This window comes from Heterodontus francisci, chromosome 44 (assembly GCF_036365525.1).
Source record: "Heterodontus francisci isolate sHetFra1 chromosome 44, sHetFra1.hap1, whole genome shotgun sequence".
Taxonomy (NCBI): Eukaryota; Metazoa; Chordata; class Chondrichthyes; order Heterodontiformes; family Heterodontidae; genus Heterodontus; species Heterodontus francisci.
In genome coordinates, this window is record NC_090414.1 from 26,217,197 (window position 1) to 26,241,173 (window position 23,977).

General features: G+C 49.4%; 1 protein-coding gene across 4 annotated transcripts in view; it reads right to left on the reverse strand.

The window, feature by feature from the left end:
• The window catches only part of mta2 (metastasis associated 1 family, member 2), a 93,737-nt gene that overhangs the window by 39,977 nt on the left and 29,783 nt on the right, over window positions 1–23,977 (reverse strand). For 3 of the 4 annotated variants that reach the window (XM_068021528.1, XM_068021529.1, XM_068021527.1), the window contains exons 4-9: window positions 6,066–6,183; window positions 3,108–3,171; window positions 2,097–2,214; window positions 1,764–1,866; window positions 1,194–1,293; window positions 386–574 (exon numbers count right to left, since the gene is read on the reverse strand). In XM_068021528.1, coding sequence (XP_067877629.1) covers window positions 386–574; window positions 1,194–1,293; window positions 1,764–1,866; window positions 2,097–2,214; window positions 3,108–3,171; window positions 6,066–6,183 — 692 coding nt within the window. The remainder of the gene's footprint in view (window positions 1–385; window positions 575–1,193; window positions 1,294–1,763; window positions 1,867–2,096; window positions 2,215–3,107; window positions 3,172–6,065; window positions 6,184–23,977) is intronic. The other variant, XM_068021530.1, reaches the window with a different exon arrangement.

Here is a 23,977-nt window from a genome sequence, read left to right on the forward strand (position 1 = left end):
CTTCAGCTGCCTGGGCCCTGGAATTCCATCCCTAAACCTCTCCCTGATCCTTTAAGACGCTGCTTAAAACCTACCTCTCATCTGTCCTAATAGCTCCTTACGAGGCTTGGTGTCAAATTTTGTTTGACATGTTCCTGTGAAGTGCTCTGGGACTTTTTACTACATTAAAGATGTAGTATAGAAACGTAAATTGTTGTGCTTGATGGAGACACAACTCTAGAGGTAATGTAATTTAATGTTAGGGGAGGGGAAAGGAGGGCAAAGGGTTTCCCTGCCTCCGTCTTTCCCTCATTCATCATGGTTGGTTCGACAGCTGCCATACTTTATGCAGGAGGCCTTCTTAGCCACTGCGCATGATGCAAAGGATCAAAGAGAGGGGACTTACAAAGTCCTGTCTGATGTCTGTGAAATCCTTGCCGTATTTTTCTAGTGCCTCTTCAAAAAGGATGGCCTCGGAAGATGACCACTCCTCCATCTCATCCCGACACAGTACAGGGCCTCCCTGCGGAACTAGAGTTGACATCGATTTGGCGAGGTCGTAGCAGTTACGTTGTAGCGTATCCATGGCGTGGAACTGGAATACAAGCAGTATGGAAGTGTTACTTGGTGGAGGTCTAGAACACACAGATGACCAGCAGGTCGCCCTATTAAACTGCTCGTTGTGATCAAACAAGACACCAACCGGATGCTCGATCTCCGCAGATTTAGAATGAAGATATTTTAAGTGAGAACTGTTGCTTTCACATAATCTGATTTAGTGATTATAGGTCTTTGGATTGTTTCAGCCCGAGCTCTTATAGGAACAAAGCAGAAGTGATCCAAGGACTGCAGCAAGCGAGAGAATGAGGCACAGCTGTTTAATTCCTGCACCGCAGTTTGCAGTGATCACTACACTGGAGCGGCGTGGTCAGGGGGAAGGGATATGAGACTGGGTTGATTAAAGAAAAGGCACTAAGAATAACTGAAAATAATGCAGGAGTTTAGATCCCCAGACTGCCAGCCATTTGGTTTTTGTGCTGGCTATTTACAGAGTTTGGGTGGCCCAAGACTTAGCAGCCATTAGATGTTCATGGTGGCCAATTGCAGAGTCTGGGACAATCTCAAATCCATTGGCCACTGTTCCAAAAACTGTACATTAAACATCGCTGATGACTACAGTCCTGAGATCCCTCCCGGATTGCCAAGCCTATTACCAGAGTGATGTCCCTGGATGCTGCGGCTGCGCTCATGTGTAAGCTTGGCTGCCTGATCGAGCTGCTGCAGTCCAAAGCACGGGCAAATGTTCCCACTGCCCTGTCAAAAGAAAACGAGAGAGTTAAGTAACACAGGAAACACAATCACAGTCCACAGCAGGAGCCTCCAAATTCAACCATTTTAAAGAAAAAAAAAATCTCAACTGCATCCTTCTTTGGTCTCCATTCACAGCCAAGGGAACAGGTCAAGTGACCTGCCCCCAACCAATGCTGCTCCAAAAATCTCCCACCCTCCACCTCCCCCAGCCCAGGATGCCTGATACAGTGAGTTGGAGCCTAGATTACAACAAATCCACGCATCAGCCATGGCTCAATGGGTAGCGTTTTCCCTTCCGACATTGTGAGCCCAAGCCCCAGAGACTTCAGCACACAATCCAGGCTGACACTCCTGGTACAGTACTGAGGGAGTGCTGCACTGTCAGTTGTAAAGCACTTTGAGATGCCGAAGTTGTGAAGCGCACAAGGTAAATGCAACTTCTTTCATTTTTTTTTTTAAAGCCGAAGACTTACCGAGCGACAACGAGAAACTGGTCGATTTGCCGATCTGTCAGCGGATTGTCTGGGTCCCATACCTTTGTTTCCATTTTCAACTGGTTCCTGTTATCGGACTCGCCTACAATAGCAAAATGAAAAATAAGAGGAATGAAGGGAATGAGGCGGATTCCAGCAGGATCTGTTCTTCTCTGTCACCAACACACACACACTCCCACAACACACAAATTCTCCCTAATCTGAGAGAGACCATGGGATGGCTATTACACTAAAGGGCATTCTTTTGTGAATGGGGCAATGTAGAAGGACACACAAACACGTGCACACACGCACCATCCTCTGCAACATTACCTTCTGCCAGTTTATCTGGGATGTCTGCCTGGTACTTGGGCCCAACTCTAATCTCCCCCTGGTCAGCAATCAGTGTCTTCTGTAAGGGGTCGAACACCAGGGAGTAGTAGAAACAGTCCTAAAGCAGCACAGAAAGAACTGAAAGCTAAACAAGCACTTTTGAGGATGTATACTTTAGAGAACGATCACAGAATGACAGATCGATACTATAGCATCATGTCACTATGATTAAGAGATAGTAGTGGGCATCTGTCATTTTGGAACTGTATGCACTTGAGCATGAAAGTTAACAGCCAGCAGTACAATCAAGAGGACACATTTTATAACTTTCAAACTTGGGACATGTGTGGAGAGCATTGAGAGTTGATTAACATGAAGGTGAAGCCCTGGGTGGGTCATCTTTGAGGTGATGAATTAAGAGGGTCATGAAAGAAATAGATATGGTGATCTCTCCTTTAATGTATAACACCAATATGCCCAGTGGCAATAATGACCATACTGATTTGCTGAAGGATGATGGAGAATTACATTAGGCAAGAGACAAAGTTGTGTTGCACAACACCGCTCCAGTCAAAGGAGAGAGATCAGCATTAGATCAGATGCAGGAACAACGGCACCATGTATTTATATAGCGCCCGTAACAGAGTAAAACGTCCTAAGGAGTGTCATCAGACAACGATTTGACACTAAGGCACATAAGAACATATTAGGACAGGTGTGCTAAAGTTTGACCAAAGCGGTCAGTTTTAAGGAGCATCTTAAAAGGTGAAGAGAGAGGCAGAGAGGTTTAGGGAGGGAATTCCAGAGCTCAGGCAACTGAAGGCATGGCCACCAAAGGTGAAGTCATTGAAATCAGGAATGCACAAGAGACCAGAACTGGGGGAGCACGGAGATCTTGGAGGGCTGGAGGAGGCGGGCATTGGGGTAATATTTAAGACTAACGCAGAATGACTGTTACAGTCCCTAAGCTGTACTAAACACATGACAGCGTGACCATAAACTGAGAATTACCTCTCTATCCAGGTACTCGCTCAGCTTCTCAGTCTCATTCAGCAATGCCACATTGCACTTCCCCCTGAAAAACAAAACAATGGCACAATTAGACACCAAGCAACTTACCTCGTTTCCTTCTCTTCCCTCTGGAGGGTGTTGCCTCTTGTCGATTCAACGGGTACATACCTGCATCTTGTCTAGGAAACTATGGTTCATATGTCAGCCTAGACATTGATTGTCAGCAAGTTATTTAGCTACGTTAAGCATCACAGTTGAATCCAATATTGATCCATTGAAAGATATGCAAGGACATGTTAGAATAGGACTCTCAGGGAACACGAGAGATACTAAATGAGTACTTTGCATCGGCTATTTCCACTAGCAGAGAGTGCAATAACTACGACTTAGGTTGAAAGTAATTGGTAGAAGAATTTGGGGGGGGTGGGGTGGGGGAGTCGAGGTGTCATTTTTGTACCCAGAGCGTGATAGGGGTCTGCAACTCACTGCCTGAAAAGGTGGTAGATGCAGAACTTACATTGCATTTCAAAAACACTTGGATATGCAACTGAGGTGCCGTCACCTACAGGACTACATACCAAGAGCTGGAAAGTGGGATTAGGCTGGATAGCTCTTTTTCAGCTGGCATAGACATGATGGGCCGAATGGCCTCTGTCTGAACCATAAATCTTTCTGTTTCAGTCTTCACAATCTTAAAGATAATGCTTAACTGACAGCAGTGCTAATAGTAAAAGTGTTATTGAAATGGATGAGAATATCGATCTAGAAAGAATGAGGAACCATAAACTAGATCAAGCTGCTGGCCCAGATATCGTCTACCTGAGGGGCCTCAGGGAGATGTGGCAGGTGATGTATGAACCCCTTTCCCAGATCTTTAATAACTCGCTGGAGTCAGGGACTGTTCCTTTATACTGGGAGGAGGCTAACACAGTTCCAATTTTTAAAAAGGGGGATAAGGCAGAACTTGATAAGTATAGGTTCATTAGTTTATCAGTAAAATGGTTGAAGATATGATTAGGGATGCACTATATGATCATAGACAGAGGAGGACAGATCAGGTGCACCCAACATAGCTTCTGGTAAAGAATGTCATGAGTTATGTCTGATTGAATTGTTCAAAGATTAGTGGATGAGGGTAACCTGATCAAACATTGTCTACCTGGACTCTCGGAAAGGTTTAGATAAAAGTACCACCTTCAAGACCGGCGTGATCTTCTGTGGTGAACTGAGAATTGGCTGAATGCCTGCAGGCAGAAAGCAGTTGTTGATGGATTCAGATCTGCTTGGAGGCAGATTACTAGTGTGTCTTGCAGGGTTCGGCTTTAGAACCTTTGCTATTTATTATTTCACTTATCATCTAGATGTAGGCGTTGGGGGAATGATCTGCAAGTTTGTGGACAATAACTCGATGCATGCAAGAGTTAGGACTGTAGAGGATGCTCTACTAGGGCATGCAGATTGAGAAGTGCTGAGGGATTGGGTCAGAGTTTAGCAAGTGATCATGTTATGCACATGGAGAGATCAAATGCCTATGTACACCCTGCAGGGAAAGGAATTAAAGCCAGCAATGAAAGGGGTTTTTAGTGCTTCACTCTCTAAAGGTCTATGACGAATGCTATGAAATTATAATGAACTGGGTTCGAGTTGTACTCTCAGGACAACTCACTACAAAACAAAACATACCATTTTGTCCTTGTACAAGATCTTGGTTGGGCCTCAGTTAGAATATGGCGTCCAGTTTTAATTTCTCTACACGTTGGGGGGATATTGAGGCTTTGGAAAGGGTGCTAGATTAATTCTCAGTTTTAAAGAGTTACCCAGACAGGTTCAATGAGTTGTGTCTGTATAGCTTACAGAAGCCTCAACCCAAACAATTGCATCAAGGTTTATAAAATTATGAAGGGATTAGATTGGATTTATGCAAACCAATTACTTTAACTGGATAAGCTGGAGTGGACCAGGGTCACACTTACATTATGCAAGTGCAGAACTCGGTGAGATGTCAGGGGTGGCTTTTCTCCCCCAGAGAATAGTGGATTTCTGGAACAGGCTACTGGCTCATGCAGTGGACACCGATTTGCTGAATATCTTCAAGTGAGAGCTGAGCCTGTTTCTGGCTGGAGTGGAGATCACCTGGTACAAGAGGCAGGCATCTTCATAATATAAATCAGGGCCAGGGTGAGTTTTGATTGTCTAAGGAGATCAGAGACGAAATACCCAGTTGCGATTGGCCTAGGTTTTTATCTAGTTTTCCGTCTCTTACAGGAGATGACATGGCTCAGAGCTGGGTGGGGTGTGTCTGTATTCTAATGCTTCACAATTGTGTGGATGGTCCAAGCTGGTCTTTTCCTGTCCATCCTTTTCATATCTTCGTCTAAAAGTAAGGGTTACTGGATAACGATTAGGAGCAGTGACTGGTTCCACTGAGGAGGAAGGAACGTTCCTTCCAGCAAGCGCCTTTATTTTATGACTCCCCGTTGGTGAGATTGGAAACCCAATGCCTCATGGAAGTAATCATAGCTACAAACAAATGGCTTCAAATTGTGCTGTGTGAAATGTCTCTCATGAAATTATTCACCTCTGGCACCAGCTTAAGTAAAACAAACAAATTGCTTCTGAAAATACTCAGCAGGTCTGGCAACATCTATGGAGAGAGAAACAGAGTTAACGTTTCAGGTCTGTGACCTTTCAGTTCTGATGAAGCGTCACTGACCTGAAACGTTAACTCTGCTTCTCTCTCCACAGATGCTGCCAGACCTGCTGAATATTTCCAGCACTTTGCTTTTATTTCAGATTTCCAGCATCCGCAGTATTTTGCTTTTAAATTGCTTCAAATAACTGACTAGGAACCTCACAATAACACACTCGTTACTAGACACAGAGTGAGATTCTGCCCAACTGTTGGACTCAACTCCCATTGGTGCAATCGATGATCATCTCTCGAAGCTCCTCAATTACCTGATGTGTGTGGCAGGGAGAGACTCAAACTGACGTGAGAGGAACAGCTCTCTGTGTTTCAGTTGGTGCCGTTCCTGATCCACCAGCACTGGCTGCTTCGAGTCTTCTTCAAACTCTCCTAGAGAGAGAGAGCGAGCGAGAGCATGAGAGAGCGCGGGCGAGAGCATGAGAGCGCGCGGGCGAGAGCATGAGAGCGAGCGAGCGAGCGAGAGCGCGCGAGCGAGCGAGAGCGCGCGAGCGAGCGAGAGCGCGCGAGCGAGCGAGAGCGCGCGAGCGAGAGAGAGCGCGCGAGCGAGAGAGAGCGCGCGAGCGAGAGAGAGCGCGCGAGCGAGAGAGAGCGCGCGAGCGAGAGAGAGCGCGCGAGCGAGAGAGAGCGAGAGAGAGAGAGAGCGCGAGCGAGAGAGAGCGCGAGCGAGAGAGAGCGCGAGCGAGAGAGAGCGCGAGCGAGAGAGAGCGCGAGCGAGAGAGAGCGCGAGCGAGAGAGAGCGCGAGCGAGAGAGAGCGCGAGCGAGAGAGAGCGCGAGCGAGAGAGAGCGCGAGCGAGAGAGAGCGCGAGCGAGAGAGAGCGCGAGCGAGAGAGAGCGCGAGCGAGCGAGAGCGCGAGCGAGCGAGAGCGCGAGCGAGAGAGAGCGCGAGCGAGAGAGAGCGCGAGCGAGAGAGAGCGCGAGCGCGAGCGAGAGAGAGCGCGAGCGCGAGCGAGAGAGAGCGCGAGCGCGAGCGAGAGAGAGCGCGAGCGAGAGAGAGCGCGAGCGAGAGAGAGCGCGAGCGAGAGAGAGCGCGAGCGAGAGAGAGCGCGAGCGAGAGAGAGCGCGAGCGAGAGAGAGCGCGAGCGAGAGAGAGCGCGAGCGAGAGAGAGCGCGAGCGAGAGAGAGCGCGAGCGAGAGAGAGCGCGAGCGAGAGAGAGCGCGAGCGAGAGAGCGCGCGAGCGAGAGAGAGCGCGAGCGAGAGAGAGCGCGAGCGAGAGAGAGCGCGAGCGAGAGAGAGCGCGAGCGAGAGAGAGCGCGAGCGAGAGAGAGCGCGAGCGAGAGAGAGCGCGAGCGAGAGAGAGCGCGAGCGAGAGCGCGAGCGCGAGCGAGAGAGCGCGAGCGCGAGCGAGAGAGCGCGAGCGCGAGCGAGAGAGCGCGAGCGCGAGCGAGAGAGCGCGAGCGCGAGCGAGAGAGCGCGAGCGCGAGAGAGAGAGCGCGAGCGCGAGAGAGAGAGCGCGAGCGAGAGAGAGAGAGCGCGAGCGAGAGAGAGAGAGCGCGAGCGAGAGAGAGAGAGCGCGAGCGAGAGAGAGAGAGCGCGAGCGAGAGAGAGAGAGCGCGAGCGAGAGAGAGAGAGCGCGAGCGAGAGAGAGAGAGCGCGAGCGAGAGAGAGAGAGCGCGAGCGAGAGAGAGAGAGCGCGAGCGAGAGAGAGAGAGCGCGAGCGAGAGAGAGAGAGCGCGAGCGAGAGAGAGAGAGCGCGAGCGCGAGCGAGAGAGCGCGAGCGAGAGCGAGAGAGAGAGAGCGCGAGCGAGAGAGAGAGAGCGCGAGCGAGAGAGAGAGAGCGCGAGCGAGAGAGCGCGAGCGCGAGCGAGAGAGCGCGAGCGAGAGAGAGAGAGCGCGAGCGAGAGAGAGAGAGCGCGAGCGAGAGAGAGAGAGCGCGAGCGAGAGAGAGAGAGCGCGAGCGAGAGAGCGCGAGCGAGAGAGCGCGCGAGCGAGAGAGCGCGCGAGCGAGAGAGCGCGCGAGCGAGAGAGCGCGCGAGCGAGAGAGCGCGCGAGCGAGAGAGCGCGCGAGCGAGAGAGCGCGCGAGCGAGAGAGCGCGCGAGCGAGAGAGCGCGCGAGCGAGAGAGCGCGCGAGCGAGAGAGAGCGCGAGCGAGCGAGCGCGAGCGAGCGAGAGCGCGAGCGAGAGAGAGCGCGAGCGAGAGAGAGCGCGAGCGAGAGAGAGCGCGAGCGAGAGAGAGCGCGAGCGAGAGAGAGCGCGAGCGAGAGAGAGCGCGAGCGAGAGAGAGCGCGAGCGAGAGAGAGCGCGAGCGAGAGAGAGCGCGAGCGAGAGAGAGCGCGAGCGAGAGAGAGCGCGAGCGAGAGAGAGCGCGAGCGAGAGAGAGCGCGAGCGAGAGAGAGCGCGAGCGAGAGAGCGCGCGAGCGAGAGAGCGCGAGCGAGAGAGCGCGAGCGAGAGAGCGCGAGCGAGAGAGCGCGAGCGAGAGAGCGCGAGCGCGAGCGAGAGAGCGCGAGCGCGAGCGAGAGAGCGCGAGCGCGAGAGAGCGAGCGCGAGAGCGCGAGCGCGAGAGAGAGAGCGCGAGCGCGAGAGAGAGAGCGCGAGCGCGAGAGAGAGAGCGCGAGCGCGAGAGAGAGAGCGCGAGCGCGAGAGAGAGAGCGCGAGCGCGAGAGAGAGAGCGCGAGCGCGAGAGCGCGAGCGCGAGAGAGAGAGCGCGAGCGCGAGAGAGAGAGCGCGAGCGAGAGAGAGAGAGCGCGAGCGAGAGAGAGAGAGCGCGAGCGAGAGAGAGAGAGCGCGAGCGAGAGAGAGAGAGCGCGAGCGAGAGAGAGAGAGCGCGAGCGAGAGAGAGAGAGCGCGAGCGAGAGAGAGAGAGCGCGAGCGAGAGAGAGAGAGCGCGAGCGAGAGAGAGAGAGCGCGAGCGAGAGAGAGCGCGCGAGCGAGAGAGAGCGCGCGAGCGAGAGAGAGAGCGCGAGCGAGAGAGAGAGAGCGCGAGCGAGAGAGAGAGAGCGCGAGCGAGAGAGAGAGAGCGCGAGCGAGAGAGAGAGAGCGCGAGCGAGAGAGAGAGCGCGCGAGCGAGAGAGAGCGCGCGAGCGAGAGAGAGAGAGCGAGCGAGAGAGAGAGAGCGCGAGCGAGAGAGAGAGAGCGCGAGCGAGAGAGAGAGAGCGCGAGCGAGAGAGAGAGAGCGCGAGCGAGAGAGAGCGCGAGCGAGAGAGAGAGAGCGCGAGCGAGAGAGAGAGAGCGCGAGCGAGAGAGAGAGAGCGCGAGCGAGAGAGAGCGCGCGAGCGAGAGAGAGAGCGCGAGAGAGAGAGAGCGCGAGCGAGAGAGAGCGCGAGCGAGAGAGAGAGCGCGAGCGAGAGAGAGAGAGCGCGAGCGAGAGAGCGCGAGCGAGAGAGCGCGAGCGAGAGAGCGCGAGCGAGAGAGCGCGAGCGAGAGAGCGCGAGCGAGAGAGCGCGAGCGAGAGAGAGAGAGCGCGAGCGAGAGAGAGAGCGCGAGCGAGAGAGAGAGAGCGCGAGCGAGAGAGCGCGAGCGCGAGCGAGAGAGCGCGAGCGAGAGAGCGCGCGAGCGAGAGAGAGCGCGAGCGAGAGAGAGCGCGAGCGAGAGAGAGCGCGAGCGAGAGAGCGCGCGAGCGAGAGAGAGCGCGAGCGAGAGAGAGCGCGAGCGAGAGAGAGCGCGAGCGAGAGAGAGCGCGAGCGAGAGAGAGCGCGAGCGAGAGAGAGCGCGAGCGAGAGAGAGCGCGAGCGAGAGAGAGCGCGAGCGAGAGAGAGCGCGAGAGAGAGAGAGCGCGAGAGAGAGAGAGCGCGAGAGAGAGAGAGCGCGAGAGAGAGAGAGCGCGAGAGAGAGAGAGCGCGAGAGAGAGAGAGCGCGAGAGAGAGAGAGCGCGAGAGAGAGAGAGCGCGAGAGAGAGAGAGCGCGAGAGAGAGAGAGCGCGAGAGAGAGAGAGAGCGCGAGAGAGAGAGAGAGCGCGAGAGAGAGAGAGAGCGCGAGAGAGAGAGAGCGCGAGAGAGAGAGAGAGCGCGAGAGAGAGAGAGAGCGCGAGAGAGAGAGAGAGCGCGAGAGAGAGAGAGCGCGAGAGAGAGAGAGAGCGCGAGAGAGAGAGAGAGAGAGAGCGCGAGAGAGAGCCGAGAGAGCGCGAGAGAGGAGAGAGAGAGCGCGAGAGAGAGCGCGAGAAGCGCGAGAGAGCGCGAGGAGAGCGCGGAGAGAGCGCGAGAGAGCGCGAGAGAGCGCGAGAGAGGCGCGATGAGAGCGCGAGAGAGCGCGAGAGAGCGCGAGAGAGCGCGAGAGAGCGCGAGAGCGAGAGAGAGCGAGAGGAGAGAGAGCGAGAGAGAGCGAGAGAGAGCGAGAGAGAGCGAGAGAGCGAGAGAGAGCGAGGAGAGAGAGCGAGAGAGAGCGAGCGAGAGCGGAGAGAGCGAGCGAGAGCGAGAGCGAAAGCGAGAGCGAGAGAGCGAGAGCGAAAGCGAGAGAGCGAGAGCGAAAGCGAGAGCGAAAGCGAGAGCGAAAGCGAGAGCGAAAGCGAGAGCGAAAGCGAGAGAGAAAGCGAGAGAGAAAGCGATAGAGAAACAGGAATTAGAGTATTTACAGCACAGAAACAGGCCATTCAGCCCAACAGGTACTAGTTGTTTATGCTCCATATGGGCATCCTCCCATCTTACTTCATTGCACCCCATCAACATATACTTCTATTCCTTTCTCCCTTGTGTTTATCCAGCTTCCCCTTAAATGCTAGTTGCCTTGACTACTCCCTGTGTAGCGAGTTTCACATTCTCTGGGGAAAGACGTTTCTCCTGAATTCCCTATTGGATATATTAGTGACTGTCTTATGTTGATGGCTCCTAGTTCTGGTCTCCCTCAAAAAGTAGAAACATCTTCTCTGCGTCTACCCTAGTGATAGTATTCATAACTTTAAAGTCCTCTATCAGGCCACCCCTCAGTCTCCTCTTTTCTAAAGGAAAAAGCCATTGCCCGTTCAGTCTTTCTGATCGCTACAAACCTCAATTCTTAAATCATCCTTGAAAAAATGTTTCTAGAGTCATTTTGTCCTCTCTAGTCCGTAAATATATGAATCCACTTTGCAGGTTCAACATTGTATTGTCTTGGATACAGTTACCAGTTTACAAGAGAATTAAATTTAAAACATAATTCCACAGGACATGGTCAGGAATATCTTAGTTTGTGTGTAATATAGACAGATCACAGATGTAAGACTGAGAAAGACTTGGGACACTTCTACAACATACCAGAATCTTTATATTGTCTGATTCACTGATATGGTGGAACACACTATAATGTGGCATAGTACAGGACCATTCACAGAAAGATCCCAGATTCCCACTGCTGGTGTGAGCTGTGGCTCAGTGGATGACACTCTCTTACTCTCCACTCTGAGTCAGAAGTTGAGGGTTTGAGTCTTACTCCAAAGGCATGCGCCCATAATCCAGGCTGACACTCCCAGCACCAGCACTGAGGGAGTGCTACACTGTAGTAAGGACTGTCTTTCAGATGAGATGTTAAGCTCAGACCCTGTCTGCCGCCTCAGGTGGATGTAAAAGACCCCATGGCCACTATTTATCCCTCAAACAACTTCATTAAAAAAAATAGATGATCTGGTCATTATCTCATTGCTCTTTGTGGGAGCTTGCTGTGCACAAATTGGCTGTCCCATTTGTTACATTAGAACAGTAACTACACTGCAAAAGAACTTAATATGCTTTGAAACACTTTGCGGTGGTGAAAGACACTGTAGAAATAGAAGACCCTTCTTTGGATTTGGTTATTTCAAGTATTAGCATTTTTGATTCTAAAGAGAATGCAGACCTAACAATCCACACCACAAGGCAAAAAGTGCAATAGCATGCCTCTGCGCTCTCAACACTGGCTCACTCCAGCACCCAAGCAGTGAGAAGCAGGGGCTCTTCCTCTACACAGTGCTGTAAGTACTCATAAGAGGATGGGGGTTGACTCACTCTGACATTCCTTCTCCCTTCCCAATTGGGATCTCTAACATAAAACACCAGCAAGAAAGAGTTGCTCCAAAGCACCGATGCTTTCGGGTACAATAGCACAGTGGTTACTTTAGTGGACGAGTAATCTGGAGACATGACTTCAAATCCCACCATGTCAGCTGGGAAATTTAAATTCAATTCATTAAATAAATCTGGAGTAAAAAGCTAGCAGCAGTAATGGTGGCCATGAAACCACCAGATTGTCATAAACGTACATCTGGTTCACTGAAGGCCCTTTAGGTTTATACATGACTCTGGACCCACAGTGATGTGCTTGTCTCTTAACTGCTTCTGAAACAGCTCTGGACCCACAGTGATGTGCTTGTCTCTTAACTGCTTCTGAAACAGCCCAGCAAGTCACTCAGCTATACCAAACTGCTCACCACACAGACTACAACAGTTCAAGATGGTGGCTCACCACCACCTCGAGGGCAATACGTCAACTTTACCAGCGACACCCACATAGTGAATAGTAAATTTTAAAAAATCATCAATTTTTAAATTGAAGTAGGAAGAGTAGCACTTTGGTGAGAGGCAGAATAATTGGATTCAGAGCCCCAGGGCTTTGAGGGGGAGAAAGGGGGATGATTAGAGGAAAAAGTAGCCAGTGCAAGATTCCAACTCCTGATCACTATTACGCTGGAAAAGCTGCGTACTCTGGGTGAGGCCTGGATTGAGGTCCCTCCCCGACATGGATATGAAAGGCTAGGCTGAGCAGAACCCCGGAGAGGGAAGACAGGGTAGGTGGTGTTGTGGGGGGGTTGTGGGGGGGGGGGGGGGGGGCGGCGCCCCGGGGGTTTGGAAAACAATTGGGTTAGCAATCAAACCTGATCACCATAAGCAATTGGCTCCTGCTAATGGAGCAGATTTTTTTAATTTATAAATCCAGGAGAGGTTAATGTAACAATGGAGTGTTATCCCCTCCCCCCTTCAAACTTCATGCTTTCGCCTGACAGCTCACTAGTGTAACCGTGCCAGGCACGTTTATATTAAGGAAGGGGATTTTTAAAAATACGGACATTAGAGCAACAAAGGCCCGTGCTGACCTTGATCAGGAAACCCTGTTTAATCTGGGCGGAACCTCTTGACAAATGTGTCTTTAACCCTTTATGTTCCTGTAGCTGACAGATTGGGCACACAAAGTCAGGCACAGCCCCTGCCGGTGAGATCTTGAAACCCCTTATGATTTGTGCCCTAACCCCACCCATCCCGCCTCCACATGTACGTTTGAAAAAAAAAAGTCCTTTATTCTATTAACCCTTAACGAGCCTGAGAATGATGCTAAAAGTAGCGATTCCCAGCGTGGGCCTCAACCTACAGACAGTCCACACACAAAGTGCATATGAGCTTCATGTAGACCAGTTAAGGCCTCACACATCACAACCTCTAGCTTCCTGTACTGTGAGACGCTCTCTTTAAAAACTGTAGCATCACTGCACAAGTCTGTGACAGCACGTCAACTGTCTTATTTCAAGTTAAGGGAAAACACGCAGCACAGAAGCAGCTGAGGGTTTGCACTAGGTTACAGACATTCCGCTTTGTGCTCAGAGTTTTATATTAATTTCTACATATCTTTTTTGGGCCTCCTTATCTCGAGAGACAATGGATACGCGCCTGGAGGTGGTCAGTGGTTTGTGAAGCAGCACCTGGAGTGGCTATAAAGGCCAATTCTGGAGTGACAGGCTCTTCCACAGGTGCTGCAGAGAAATTTGTTTGTTGGGGCTGTTGCACAGTTGGCTCTCCCCTTGCGCCTCTGTCTTTTTTCCTGCCAACTACTAAGTCTCTTCGACTTGCCACAATTTAGCCCTGTCTTTATGGCTGCCCGCCAGCTCTGGCGAATGCTGGCAACTGACTCCCACGACTTGTGATCAATGTCACACGATTTCATGTCGCGTTTGCAGACGTCTTTATAACGGAGACATGGACGGCCGGTGGGTCTGATACCAGTGGCGAGCTCGCTGTACAATGTGTCTTTGGGGATCCTGCCATCTTCCATGCGGCTCACATGGCCAAGCCATCTCAAGCGCCGCTGACTCAGTAGTGTGTATAAGCTGGGGATGTTGGCCGCTTCAAGGACTTCTGTGTTGGAGATATAGTCCTGCCACCTGATGCCAAGTATTCTCCGAAGGCAGCGAAGATGGAATGAATTGAGACGTCGCTCTTTGCTGGCATACGTTGTCCAGGCCTCGCTGCCGTAGAGCAAGGTACTGAGGACACAGGCCTGATACACTCGGACTTTTGTGTTCCGTGTCAGTGCGCCATTTTCCCACACTCTCTTGGCCAGTCTGAACATAGCAGTGGAAGCCTTACCCATGCGCTTGTTGATTTCTGCATCTAGAGACAGGTTACTGGTGATAGTTGAGCCTAGGTAGGTGAACTCTTGAACCACTTCCAGAGCGTGGTCGCCAATATTGATGGATGGAGCATTTCTGACATCCTGCCCCATGATGTTCGTTTTCTTGAGGCTGATGGTTAGGCCAAATTCATACATATGGACACACATTAAAAAAAACTTTTGATAAAATCGCAGCCACATTACCCAGCTCTTGCACAGCAATGTGGCAGAAGAAAGATCCTTGGGTTTTAAAACAAATTAAAAACGAATTATGCTGCCTATGGGCTAGTCTCAGTCAGAGTGGCTGTGAAATGACTTAGGAACATGGGGAAGGCCATTCAATGAGATCATGGCCAATCTGAACCTTAACTCCATTTAACCAACCTTGTTTCCACAAATATATCAACCTCAAGGTTGGAAGTTTCAAGTGACCCTTTAACAGCAGTTCAGTTTTTTGGGGGGGGGTGGGGGTGGGAGGGGAAGAGGAGGGTGGGGGCAGCCAAGAATTCCAGATTTCCACGCCCCTTTATAGTGAGGGGTGCATTGCAACATCACCCCTGAACAGCCTAGCTCTAATTTTAAGGTTAAGGTTAAAGTTAAATTTGAAGGTTCAGTTGTTCTGGACTCATCTCACCAGAGGAAAGTTTCTCTCTATCATTGCAATTAGCCCAGTATCTATTGGGAATGGCGAGTGGGTGGGGTGGGGTAGGAGGAGGTCAGGCAGTGTTCCTGCTCCTGATCACCATAAAACAATTAATATGTGGTTATTGTATCTCAACGATGTAACATTACAAAGCACTTGACACAACAAATATTTTTTGCGTGCACTGACAGTTACATAGGTAGACATGGTACCTATTCTTCACACAGCAAGATTCCCGCAAGCAGCTATGAGATCTTTTCTCTGTCTGAAGGGGTATGATCATTCAGGATGCGAGAAGTAAAGGCCTGCTCAAGTGACAAAAAAAACCCGACCCGAACGTGACGGAACCACATCAGACCCGAGCCCAACGCGAGTCCCTCCATTTTCCCCCCGCGCCCGACCCCAGCAATGTTCCCTTTACCTACCTTCCGACTCCCAATCTTCAGGAAGCTGCAGCAGGAGTGTGATGATGTCATAGCGACGCTCACTGCACAGACTCAGAGTTTCCCTGCTAGACATCCCGGACCAGAGCCCAAAGGTGGGACCCAGAAGAGCAGCCCGACCCGACCCCGACATGTCGTCTGGTCCTGTCGCGTTCGGGTCGGGTAGAAGGCCTTTAGCAAGAACAACTCATTACACTTCTTGGGCATCAACTACGGCACAGTAACCGGCATTTCACCTTGGAGCCAGGTCCTGGGTTCAAACCTCATCCAGAGACTTGAACACATAAACCAGGCCAACATTCCCAGTGTTGGTGCTGAGGGGAATATCGCGCTGCCGTGAGGGCGGTGTTGAGGGGAATGTCGCGCTGCCCTGAGGGCGGTGTTGAGGGGAATATCGCGCTGCCGTGAGGGCGGTGTTGAGGGGAATGTCGCGCTGCCCTGAGGGCGGTGTTGAGGGGAATGTCGCGCTGCCCTGAGGGCGGTGTTGAGGGGAATGTCGCGCTGCCCTGAGGGCGGTGTTGAGGGGAATGCCGCGCTGCCCTGAGGGCGGTGTTGAGGGGAATGCCGCGCTGCCCTGAGGGCGGTGTTGAGGGGAATGCCGCGCTGCCCTGAGGGCGGTGTTGAGGGGAATGCCGCGCTGCCCTGAGGGCGGTGTTGAGGGGAATGCCGCGCTGCCCTGAGGGCGGTGTTGAGGGGAATGCCGCGCTGCCGTGAGGGCGGTGTTGAGGGGAATGCCGTGCCGCCGTGAGGGCGGTGCTGACGGGAATGTTGCGCTGCTGCCAGAGGAGCGGTGTTGAGGGGAATGTCGCGCTGCCGTGAGGGCGGTGTTGAGGGGAATGTCGCGCTGCCGTGAGGGCGGTGCTGAGGGGAATATTGCGCTGCCGTGAGGGCGGTGCTGAGGGGAATGTCGCGCTGCCGTGAGGGCGGTGCTGAGGGGAATGTCGCGCTGCTGCCAGAGGAGCGGTGTTGAGGGGAATGTCGCGCTGCCGAGGCCTGTGCTGAAAGAGGAGCCTGGGAGTTTCCCTGGTGCACTGGTGCCAATATTTATCCCTTGATCAACATCACTAACAGATTATCTAGTTCATATCTCATCAGGACACTGTCATATTAAAATGGGAAAAATTACATATGCTGGCAACCCTCTTCCATAGCCACCCTCTCATACCTCACCCATGTGGCCCATTCTTCATGTGTGAGCCTACCTGCTGATTGTGGGCTGATGGGCTGCTCAACCATGTGAGAGGCACCACTGCCAAGTATGGTTTCCTCCTCGCTTGACACCCATCCTTTTCCAAGAAAAAGCAGGATACAGCAGAGGTGGCGCTGGGGGAATGGGGGAAACCGTGAATCTCTAGAGAGCAATCAGAAGCAGGGTACCAGCACATTTTTTTGCCTTGGATGGGGGCGGAGGGGTAGGGTGGTGTGGAGTCTGCTGGGCTGTGCGGCTGAACTGAGTAATACCCTCACCCACCAGCCTGTTGGAGGAACCTCCATACCCCCCAGAGGCAAACAAGAGACTTGCCTTGCCATCTGTTTGCCGACTCCTCCCTACCACAAAGGCCCAGCCTAGACCTTGAGTACACTATGTGGGCAGCCTGCCACCTGCCCCCTTCCACAGCCAAAGGGTGGATCCAGCATTTTTGTTTTTCCCTCAGGAATGACTAGCAGTAAACCACAAGAAAGGGCTGCATTGAGTGGAGGGCCGTGGAGAGGCTTCACAAACAGGCTGCCTTTTAAGAGCAGGCTCCCCTGCAATTAAACATTCCAACACCCCGCCTCAGGCAGCAACCAATTCTCCAAAGAGATTGGGCAATGCACCCTGTGCAGTTCCTCTTGAAACAAACACACCACGACCAACAACCCCCACCCCCTCCCAAAACCCACTTGCCACATTTTCAGCTGCCGCTCTTCTTGGTTCAGAAGGCCTTTGATCAACTCGTGAGGCACTCCTGATCATCTATCCCTCACATTCCGCTAACACAGCGCATGGTGAACCCTTTCCACAGCTCAGCATAGCAGTTTTTGCGCTGCCACTGTCTCCTCTGACAAATCAGTGAACTCCTGTTTATACAGCGTCTTTCACCAGCCAAAGCGCTTAACAGCCAATGAACTAATTTATTTTTGAAGTGTAGTCACTGTTGTAATGTAGGAGACAGAACAGTCAATTTTCAGACAGCATGATCCCACAAGCAGCAACATGATAATGGCCCGTTTAGTTGTCGTGGGATCTTTTACGTCTGGCTGAGGAGCCAGATGGGGCTTCAGTTTAATGTCTCATCTGAAAGACAGCAGCTCCAACAGTACAGTGCTCCTTCAGTAGTGGTACAGGGAGTGTCAGCCTGAATTGTGTTGTCTCGAGTGGAGCTCGAACCCACAACTTTCTGACGCAGAGGAAAGAGTGCTACCTACTGAGCCGTGACTGACACCTCTATACCACCCACACCTCGACTTACTGCTTCATCACCACTCGATTTGATCACTTAAACCATCCGTTCTCTCACTGGTGACACAGTGACAAAGTAGCTTGGAGTTTGATGCAGCTGTGCCACCCACTCAGCAAGCTCCTAGTCACAGCTTTTCCTTCATGTGGCTGGTGCAGAACAGGGGCTAGGTGCTTCATGGTACGGAGGTAATTAGATCAGAGGTAGAATTTTCCCCACAGGTCATGACCTCACATCACCTAGTAGGTGGGGATGCAAGATTGTTCAGGAAAGATAAGCAATGAGGGGAAATGTAGAGGAGAATTTATTCACCACTCAAATTTTTTTTTACCTTGCTCTCTGATCAGTGTTAAAGCCTACAAGGGCAGATTCACGCAGAAGGAGTGTCGTTAAATGTTGACGGGCACCTCTTCTGAAATTGACAGTACTCTGCGACATCAGCAAACTGACCTCTTGAGCCAGTGAGATCAGAGACCTACCACGTCCAGCCTTATGGGCTCCAGTTAAAACCGGAGGATCCCCTACCCCACATGGGAAGCTTCAATGTCCGAGCTCGATAAGAAGGAATGTTCACAGAGAAGTGTTCACACGGAAACTGTAACTGACTGCTTTACCACAAAGATACTAGTCCTGAACAAAGTCGCTAGCATTTGAGGGATGGTAGAGCCACAGATTAGGAGCACTGGCAACACAAGGAGCTCATCTCCATAACTAGCACAGCACTTTTCTTTGCCAGTGAGAGTTAACATGGAAATTTATTTTTTAAATAAGACTAAACCTCCGTTCAGTAAACGTTCAGAGACTTTTAAAAGCACGTTCTGACACCGCCATTAGATTCTGGCACATGTGAAGCACACAACGGTTCTTAATTGCATAACAAATCAAAACTCAGACAAGTAGAGAGCAAAATATGAGTTACAGCTCAGGTCCCACCTATGCAACCCCAATAACAATACCATATCATAAAATAGTTACAAAAACACCACATAGAAAGCTTACGGCACAGAAAGACGCCACTTGGCCCATCGTGTCTGCGCCAGCTAAAAAATGTACAACCCATTCTAATCCCACCTTCCAGCATTTGGTCCGTAGCCCTGCAGATTACAGCACTTGAGCTGCATATCCAGATTTCTTTTGAATGAGTTGAGGGTTCCTGCCTCAACTACCCTTTCAGGCAGTGAGTTCCAGATCCCCTCAAATCATTCTACCAATTACTTTAAATCTATGTCCCCTCGTCACTGACCTCTCTGCTAAGGTGAATAGACCCTTCACCTCCACTCTATCCGGGCCCCTCAGCCTTCTCTGTTCCAAGGAGAACAACCCCAGCCTATCCAATCTTTCCTCATAGCTGCATTTTTCCAGTCCTGACAACATCCTCGTAAATCTCCTCTGTACCCTCTCTAGTACAATTACATCCTTTCTGTAATGAGGTGACCAGAACTGCTCACAGTACTCAAGTTGAGGCCTAACTAATGATTTATACAGTTTCAGCATAACCTCCCTGCTCTTATATTCTATACCTCGGCCAATAAAGGAAGGGATTCCATTTGCTTTCTTAACCACATTATCAACCTGTCCTGCTACCTTCAGAGATCTGTGGACATTCACTCCAAGGTCCCTCACTTCCTCTACACTTCTCAGTATTTTCCCATTAATCGTGTATTCCTTTGCCTTGTTTGACCTCCCCAAATGCATCACCTCACACTTCTCCAGGTTAAATTCCATTTGCCACATTTCTGCCCATCTGACCAGACAATCAATATCTTCCTGCAGCCTACAGCTATCCTCCTCACTATCTACCACACGACCAATCTTTGTGTCGTCTGCAAACTTCTTGATCATGCCGACATTTACGTCTTAATAGTTAATATATATCACAAAAAGCAGGGAACCCATACGGAGTCCTGTGGAACGCCACTGGAAACAGCCCTCCAGTTACTAAGACATCAGTCAGCAATTATCCTTTGTTTCCTGCCACTGAGCCAACTTTGTATCCACCTTGCTGCATTTCCCTGGATTCCATGGGATTTTATTTTATTTTTTTAAAAACCAGTCTGCCATGTGGGACCTTGTCAAAAGCCTTGCGAAAATCCATGTAGACCTCATCAACCTTCCTTGTTACTTCTTCAAAATGTTCGATCAAGTTGGTGAGACAAGATCTTCCCTTAACAAATCCATGCTGAATATCCTTAATTAATCTGTGCCTTTCTAAATGACAGTTTATCCTGCCTCTCAGAATAGATTCCAATAATTTGCCCACTACTGAGGTTAGACTGACTGGCCTGTAATTAATCGGTCTATCCCTCGCTCCCTTTTTAAACAAACAGAGGTACAACATTAGCAGTTCCCCAACTCTCCGGCACCACACCTGTATCCAGTGAGGACTGGAAAATGATGGTCAGACCTTATGCTAGTTCCTCTCTTGCTTCTTTTAACAGCCTGGGGTGCAGTTCATCTGGCCCTGGTGATTTATCAACTTTCAAGGATGCTAATCCCATTAATACATCCTCTCTCCCTATGTTGATCACATCCAATACTTCACTCCCCTCTTCCTTAACTTTAATATCTGCATTGTTCCCTCTTTTATGAAGACAGACACAAAGTATTCATTAAGAACAATACCAACATCTTCCGCCCCTACACATAAGTTACCTTTTTGGTCTTTTATGGGCCCTACTCTCTCCTTAGTTATCCTTTTACTCTTAATGTATTGATAAACTATCTTTGCGTTCACCTTGATTTTGCTTGCCAATATTTTTTCATGCCCTCTCTTAGCTTTCCTAATAATTTCCTTTTTGATTTCACCTCTCCACATGCTGTACTCCTCTCGGCTTTCTGTAGTATTGAGTTCTCAGTGTTGGACGTAAGCTTTCCTTTTCTGCCTTATCTGACCCTGTAAGCTCCTTGACATCTGTAGCACTCTAGATTTGGGCGTCCCACCCTTTTTCTTTGTGGGAACAGGTTTACCCTGAACCACTAGAATCTCCCCTTTGAATGCCTCCCACTGCTCTGACACTGATTTACCTTCAAGTAGCTATTTCCAGTCCACTTTTGCTAAATCACTCCTCAGCTGAGTAAAATTGGCCTTGCCCCTAACTCTAACTCCTGTTCTATCCTTGTACTTTTCAATAATTATGTTAAAAACTGACTGAATTATGATTGCTACCGCTAAAATGCTCTCCCACTGCCACTCCTTCCACTTGCCCATCTTAATTTACTAAAACTAAGTCTAAAACTGCTCCCTCTCTTGTTGGACTTGCCACATACTGGGCAAAAAAGTTCGCCTGAATGCACCTCAAGAATTCTGCTCCTCAATTCCTTTCACACTAAAACTATCCCAGTTAATATCGGGGTAGTTAAAATCCCCTACTGTTACTGCCCTATTGTTCTTGCACTTCTCAGAGATTTTCCTACATATCTGCTCTTCTATCTCCCTCTGACTGTTTGGGGGTCCATAGTACATTCACAGCAGTGTGATTGCCCCTTTTTACAAACATACGAATTAGGAGGAGTAGGCCATTTGGACCCTTCAAGCTTGCTCCGCCATTCAATAAGTTCATGGCTGAACTGATTACTCCACATTTCCACCGACCCGATAACCTTCCACCCCCTTGCTTATCGAGAATCTATCTACCTCTGCCTTAAAAATATTCAAAGACTCTGCTTTCACCGCCTTTTGAGGAAGAGAATTCCAAAGACTCACGACCCTCAGAGAAAAAAAATTTCTCTCATCTCTGTCTTAAATGGGCGACCCCTGGTTTTTAAACAGTGACCCCTAGTTCTAGATTCTTCCACAAGGGGAAACATCCTTCCCACATCCACCCTGTTAAGACCCCTCAGGATCTTATATGTTTCAATCAAGTCACCTCTTACTCTTCGAAATTCCAGCGGATACAAGCCTAGCCTGTCCAATCTTTCCTCGTAAAACAGCCCGTCCATTCCAGGTATTAGTCTAGTAAACCTTCTCTGAACTGCCTCCAACACATTTACATCCTTCCTTAAATAAGGAGACCAATACTGTACACAGTACTCCAGATGTGGTCTCACCAATGCCCTGTATAACAGAAGCATAACCTCCCTACTTTTGTATTCAATTCCCCTCGCGATAAACTATAACATTCTACTAGCTTTCCTAATTACATGCTGTTACCTGCATACTAACCTTTTGCGATTCATGCACTAGGACACCCAGATCCCTCTGTATCTCAGAGCACTGCAATCTCTCACCATTTAGATAATATACTTTTTTATTCTTCCTGCCAAGTGGACAACTTCCCAGGTCTTTTTGCCCCCTCACTTAACCTATCTATATCCCTTTGTAGCCTCCTTATATCCTCTTCACAAGTTACTTTCCTACCTATCTTTGTGTCATCAGCAAATTTAACAACCATACCTTTGGTCCCTTCATCCAAGTCATTTATATAAATTGTAAAAAGTTGAGGGCCCAGCACAGATCCCTGTGACACACCACTCGTTACATCTTGCCAACCAGAAAATGACCCATTTATGCCTACTCTCTGTTTCCTGTTAGCTAGCCAATCTTCTATCCAAGCCAATATGTAACCCGCCCACACCATGAGTTTTTATTTTCCACAATAACTTTTGATGTGGCACCTTATCAAATGCCTTCTGGAAATCTAAGTCCAATTCATCCACCAGTTCCCCTTTATCCACAGCACATGTACCTGCCTCAAAGAACTCCAATAAATTGGTTAAGCATGATTTCCCTTTCACAAAACCATGTTGACGTTGCCTGATTACCTTGAATTTTTCTAAATGCCCTGCTATAACGTCTTTAATAATAGCTTCTAACATTTTCCCTAAGACAGATGTTAAGTTAACTGGCCTGTAGTTTCCTGCTTTCTGTCTCCCTCTCTTTTTGAATAAAGGAGTTACATTTGCTATTTTCCAATTTAACGGAACTTTCCCCGAATCTAGGGAATTTTGGAAAATTAAAACTAACACATCAACTATCTCACTGGCCACTTCTTTTAACACCCAAGGATGAAGTCCATCAGGACCCGGGGACTTGTCAGCCTGCAGCTCCAACAATTTGTTCAGTACCACTTCCCTGGTGATTGTAATTTTCTCGAGTTCCTCCCTCCCTTCCACTTCCTGACTTACAGCTAATACTGGGATGTTACTTGTATCCTCAGTAGTGAAGACCGATGCAAAATATCTGTTCAATTCATCTGCCATCTCCTTATTATCCATTATTAATTCCCCAGACTCACTTTCTATAGGACCAATGCTCACTGTTAATTCTTTTCTTTTTTAAATATCTATAGAAACTCGTACTGTTTTTATATTTCTAACTAGCTTTCTCTCGTACTCTAATTTTACCTTCCTTATCAATCTTTTAGTCATTCGTTGCTGTTTTATATATTCTGTCCAATCTTCTGACCCGCCTCCCATCTTTGCACAATTATAGGCTTTTTCTTTAAGTTTGATACTATCCTTAACTGTTTTAGTTAACCACAGATAGCGGGCCCCACCCTTAGAAATTTTCTTTCTCTTATCTATCCTGTGTATTCTGAAACATTCCCTTAAATGTCTGCCACTGCATCTCTTCTGACCTATCCCTAAGCTAATTTGCCAGTTCACTTTAGCTTGCTCTGCTTTCATGCCCTCATAATTGCCTTTATTTAAGTTTAAAATACTAGTCTTGGACTCACTCTTCTCTCCCTCAAACTGAAAGTAAAATTCAATCATATTATGATCACTGCTACCTAGGGATGCCTTAACTATGAGGTCGTTAATTAATCCTATCCCGTTGCACAATACCAGGTCTAGTATAGCCTGCTCTCAGGTTGGCTTCAGAACGTATTGTTCCAAGAAATTACCCCCAAAACATTCTATGTACTCCTCATCTAGGCTGCCTCTGCCCATCTGACTTTTGCAGTCAATATGTAGGTTAAAATCCCCCATAATTATCGCTGGACCTTTCTGACAAGCTGTCATTATTTCTTACTTTATACCCCGTCCTACAGTGTGGTTAATGTTAGGGACCTGTACACCACTGCCACAAGTGACTTCTTGCCTTTATGATTTCTCATCTCTACGCAAACTGCTTCTACATCCTGGTCTCCTGAACTTGGGTCATCCCTCTCTATTGTGCTAATACCATCATTAATTAACAGAGCTACCCCTCCACCTTTTCCTAGCTTCCTATCCTTCCTAAATGCCATGTACCCTTCAATATTCAGGTCCAATCTATGTCGTCCTGCAGACATGTCTCTGTAATGGCTATCAGATCATACTTATTTATTTCTATTTGCATTTTCAGTTCATCTGTTTTGTTTCGAATGCTACATGCATTCAGATACCGAGCCTTTAGTTTCGTCCTTTTAATATTTTTGTAACCTCTAGCC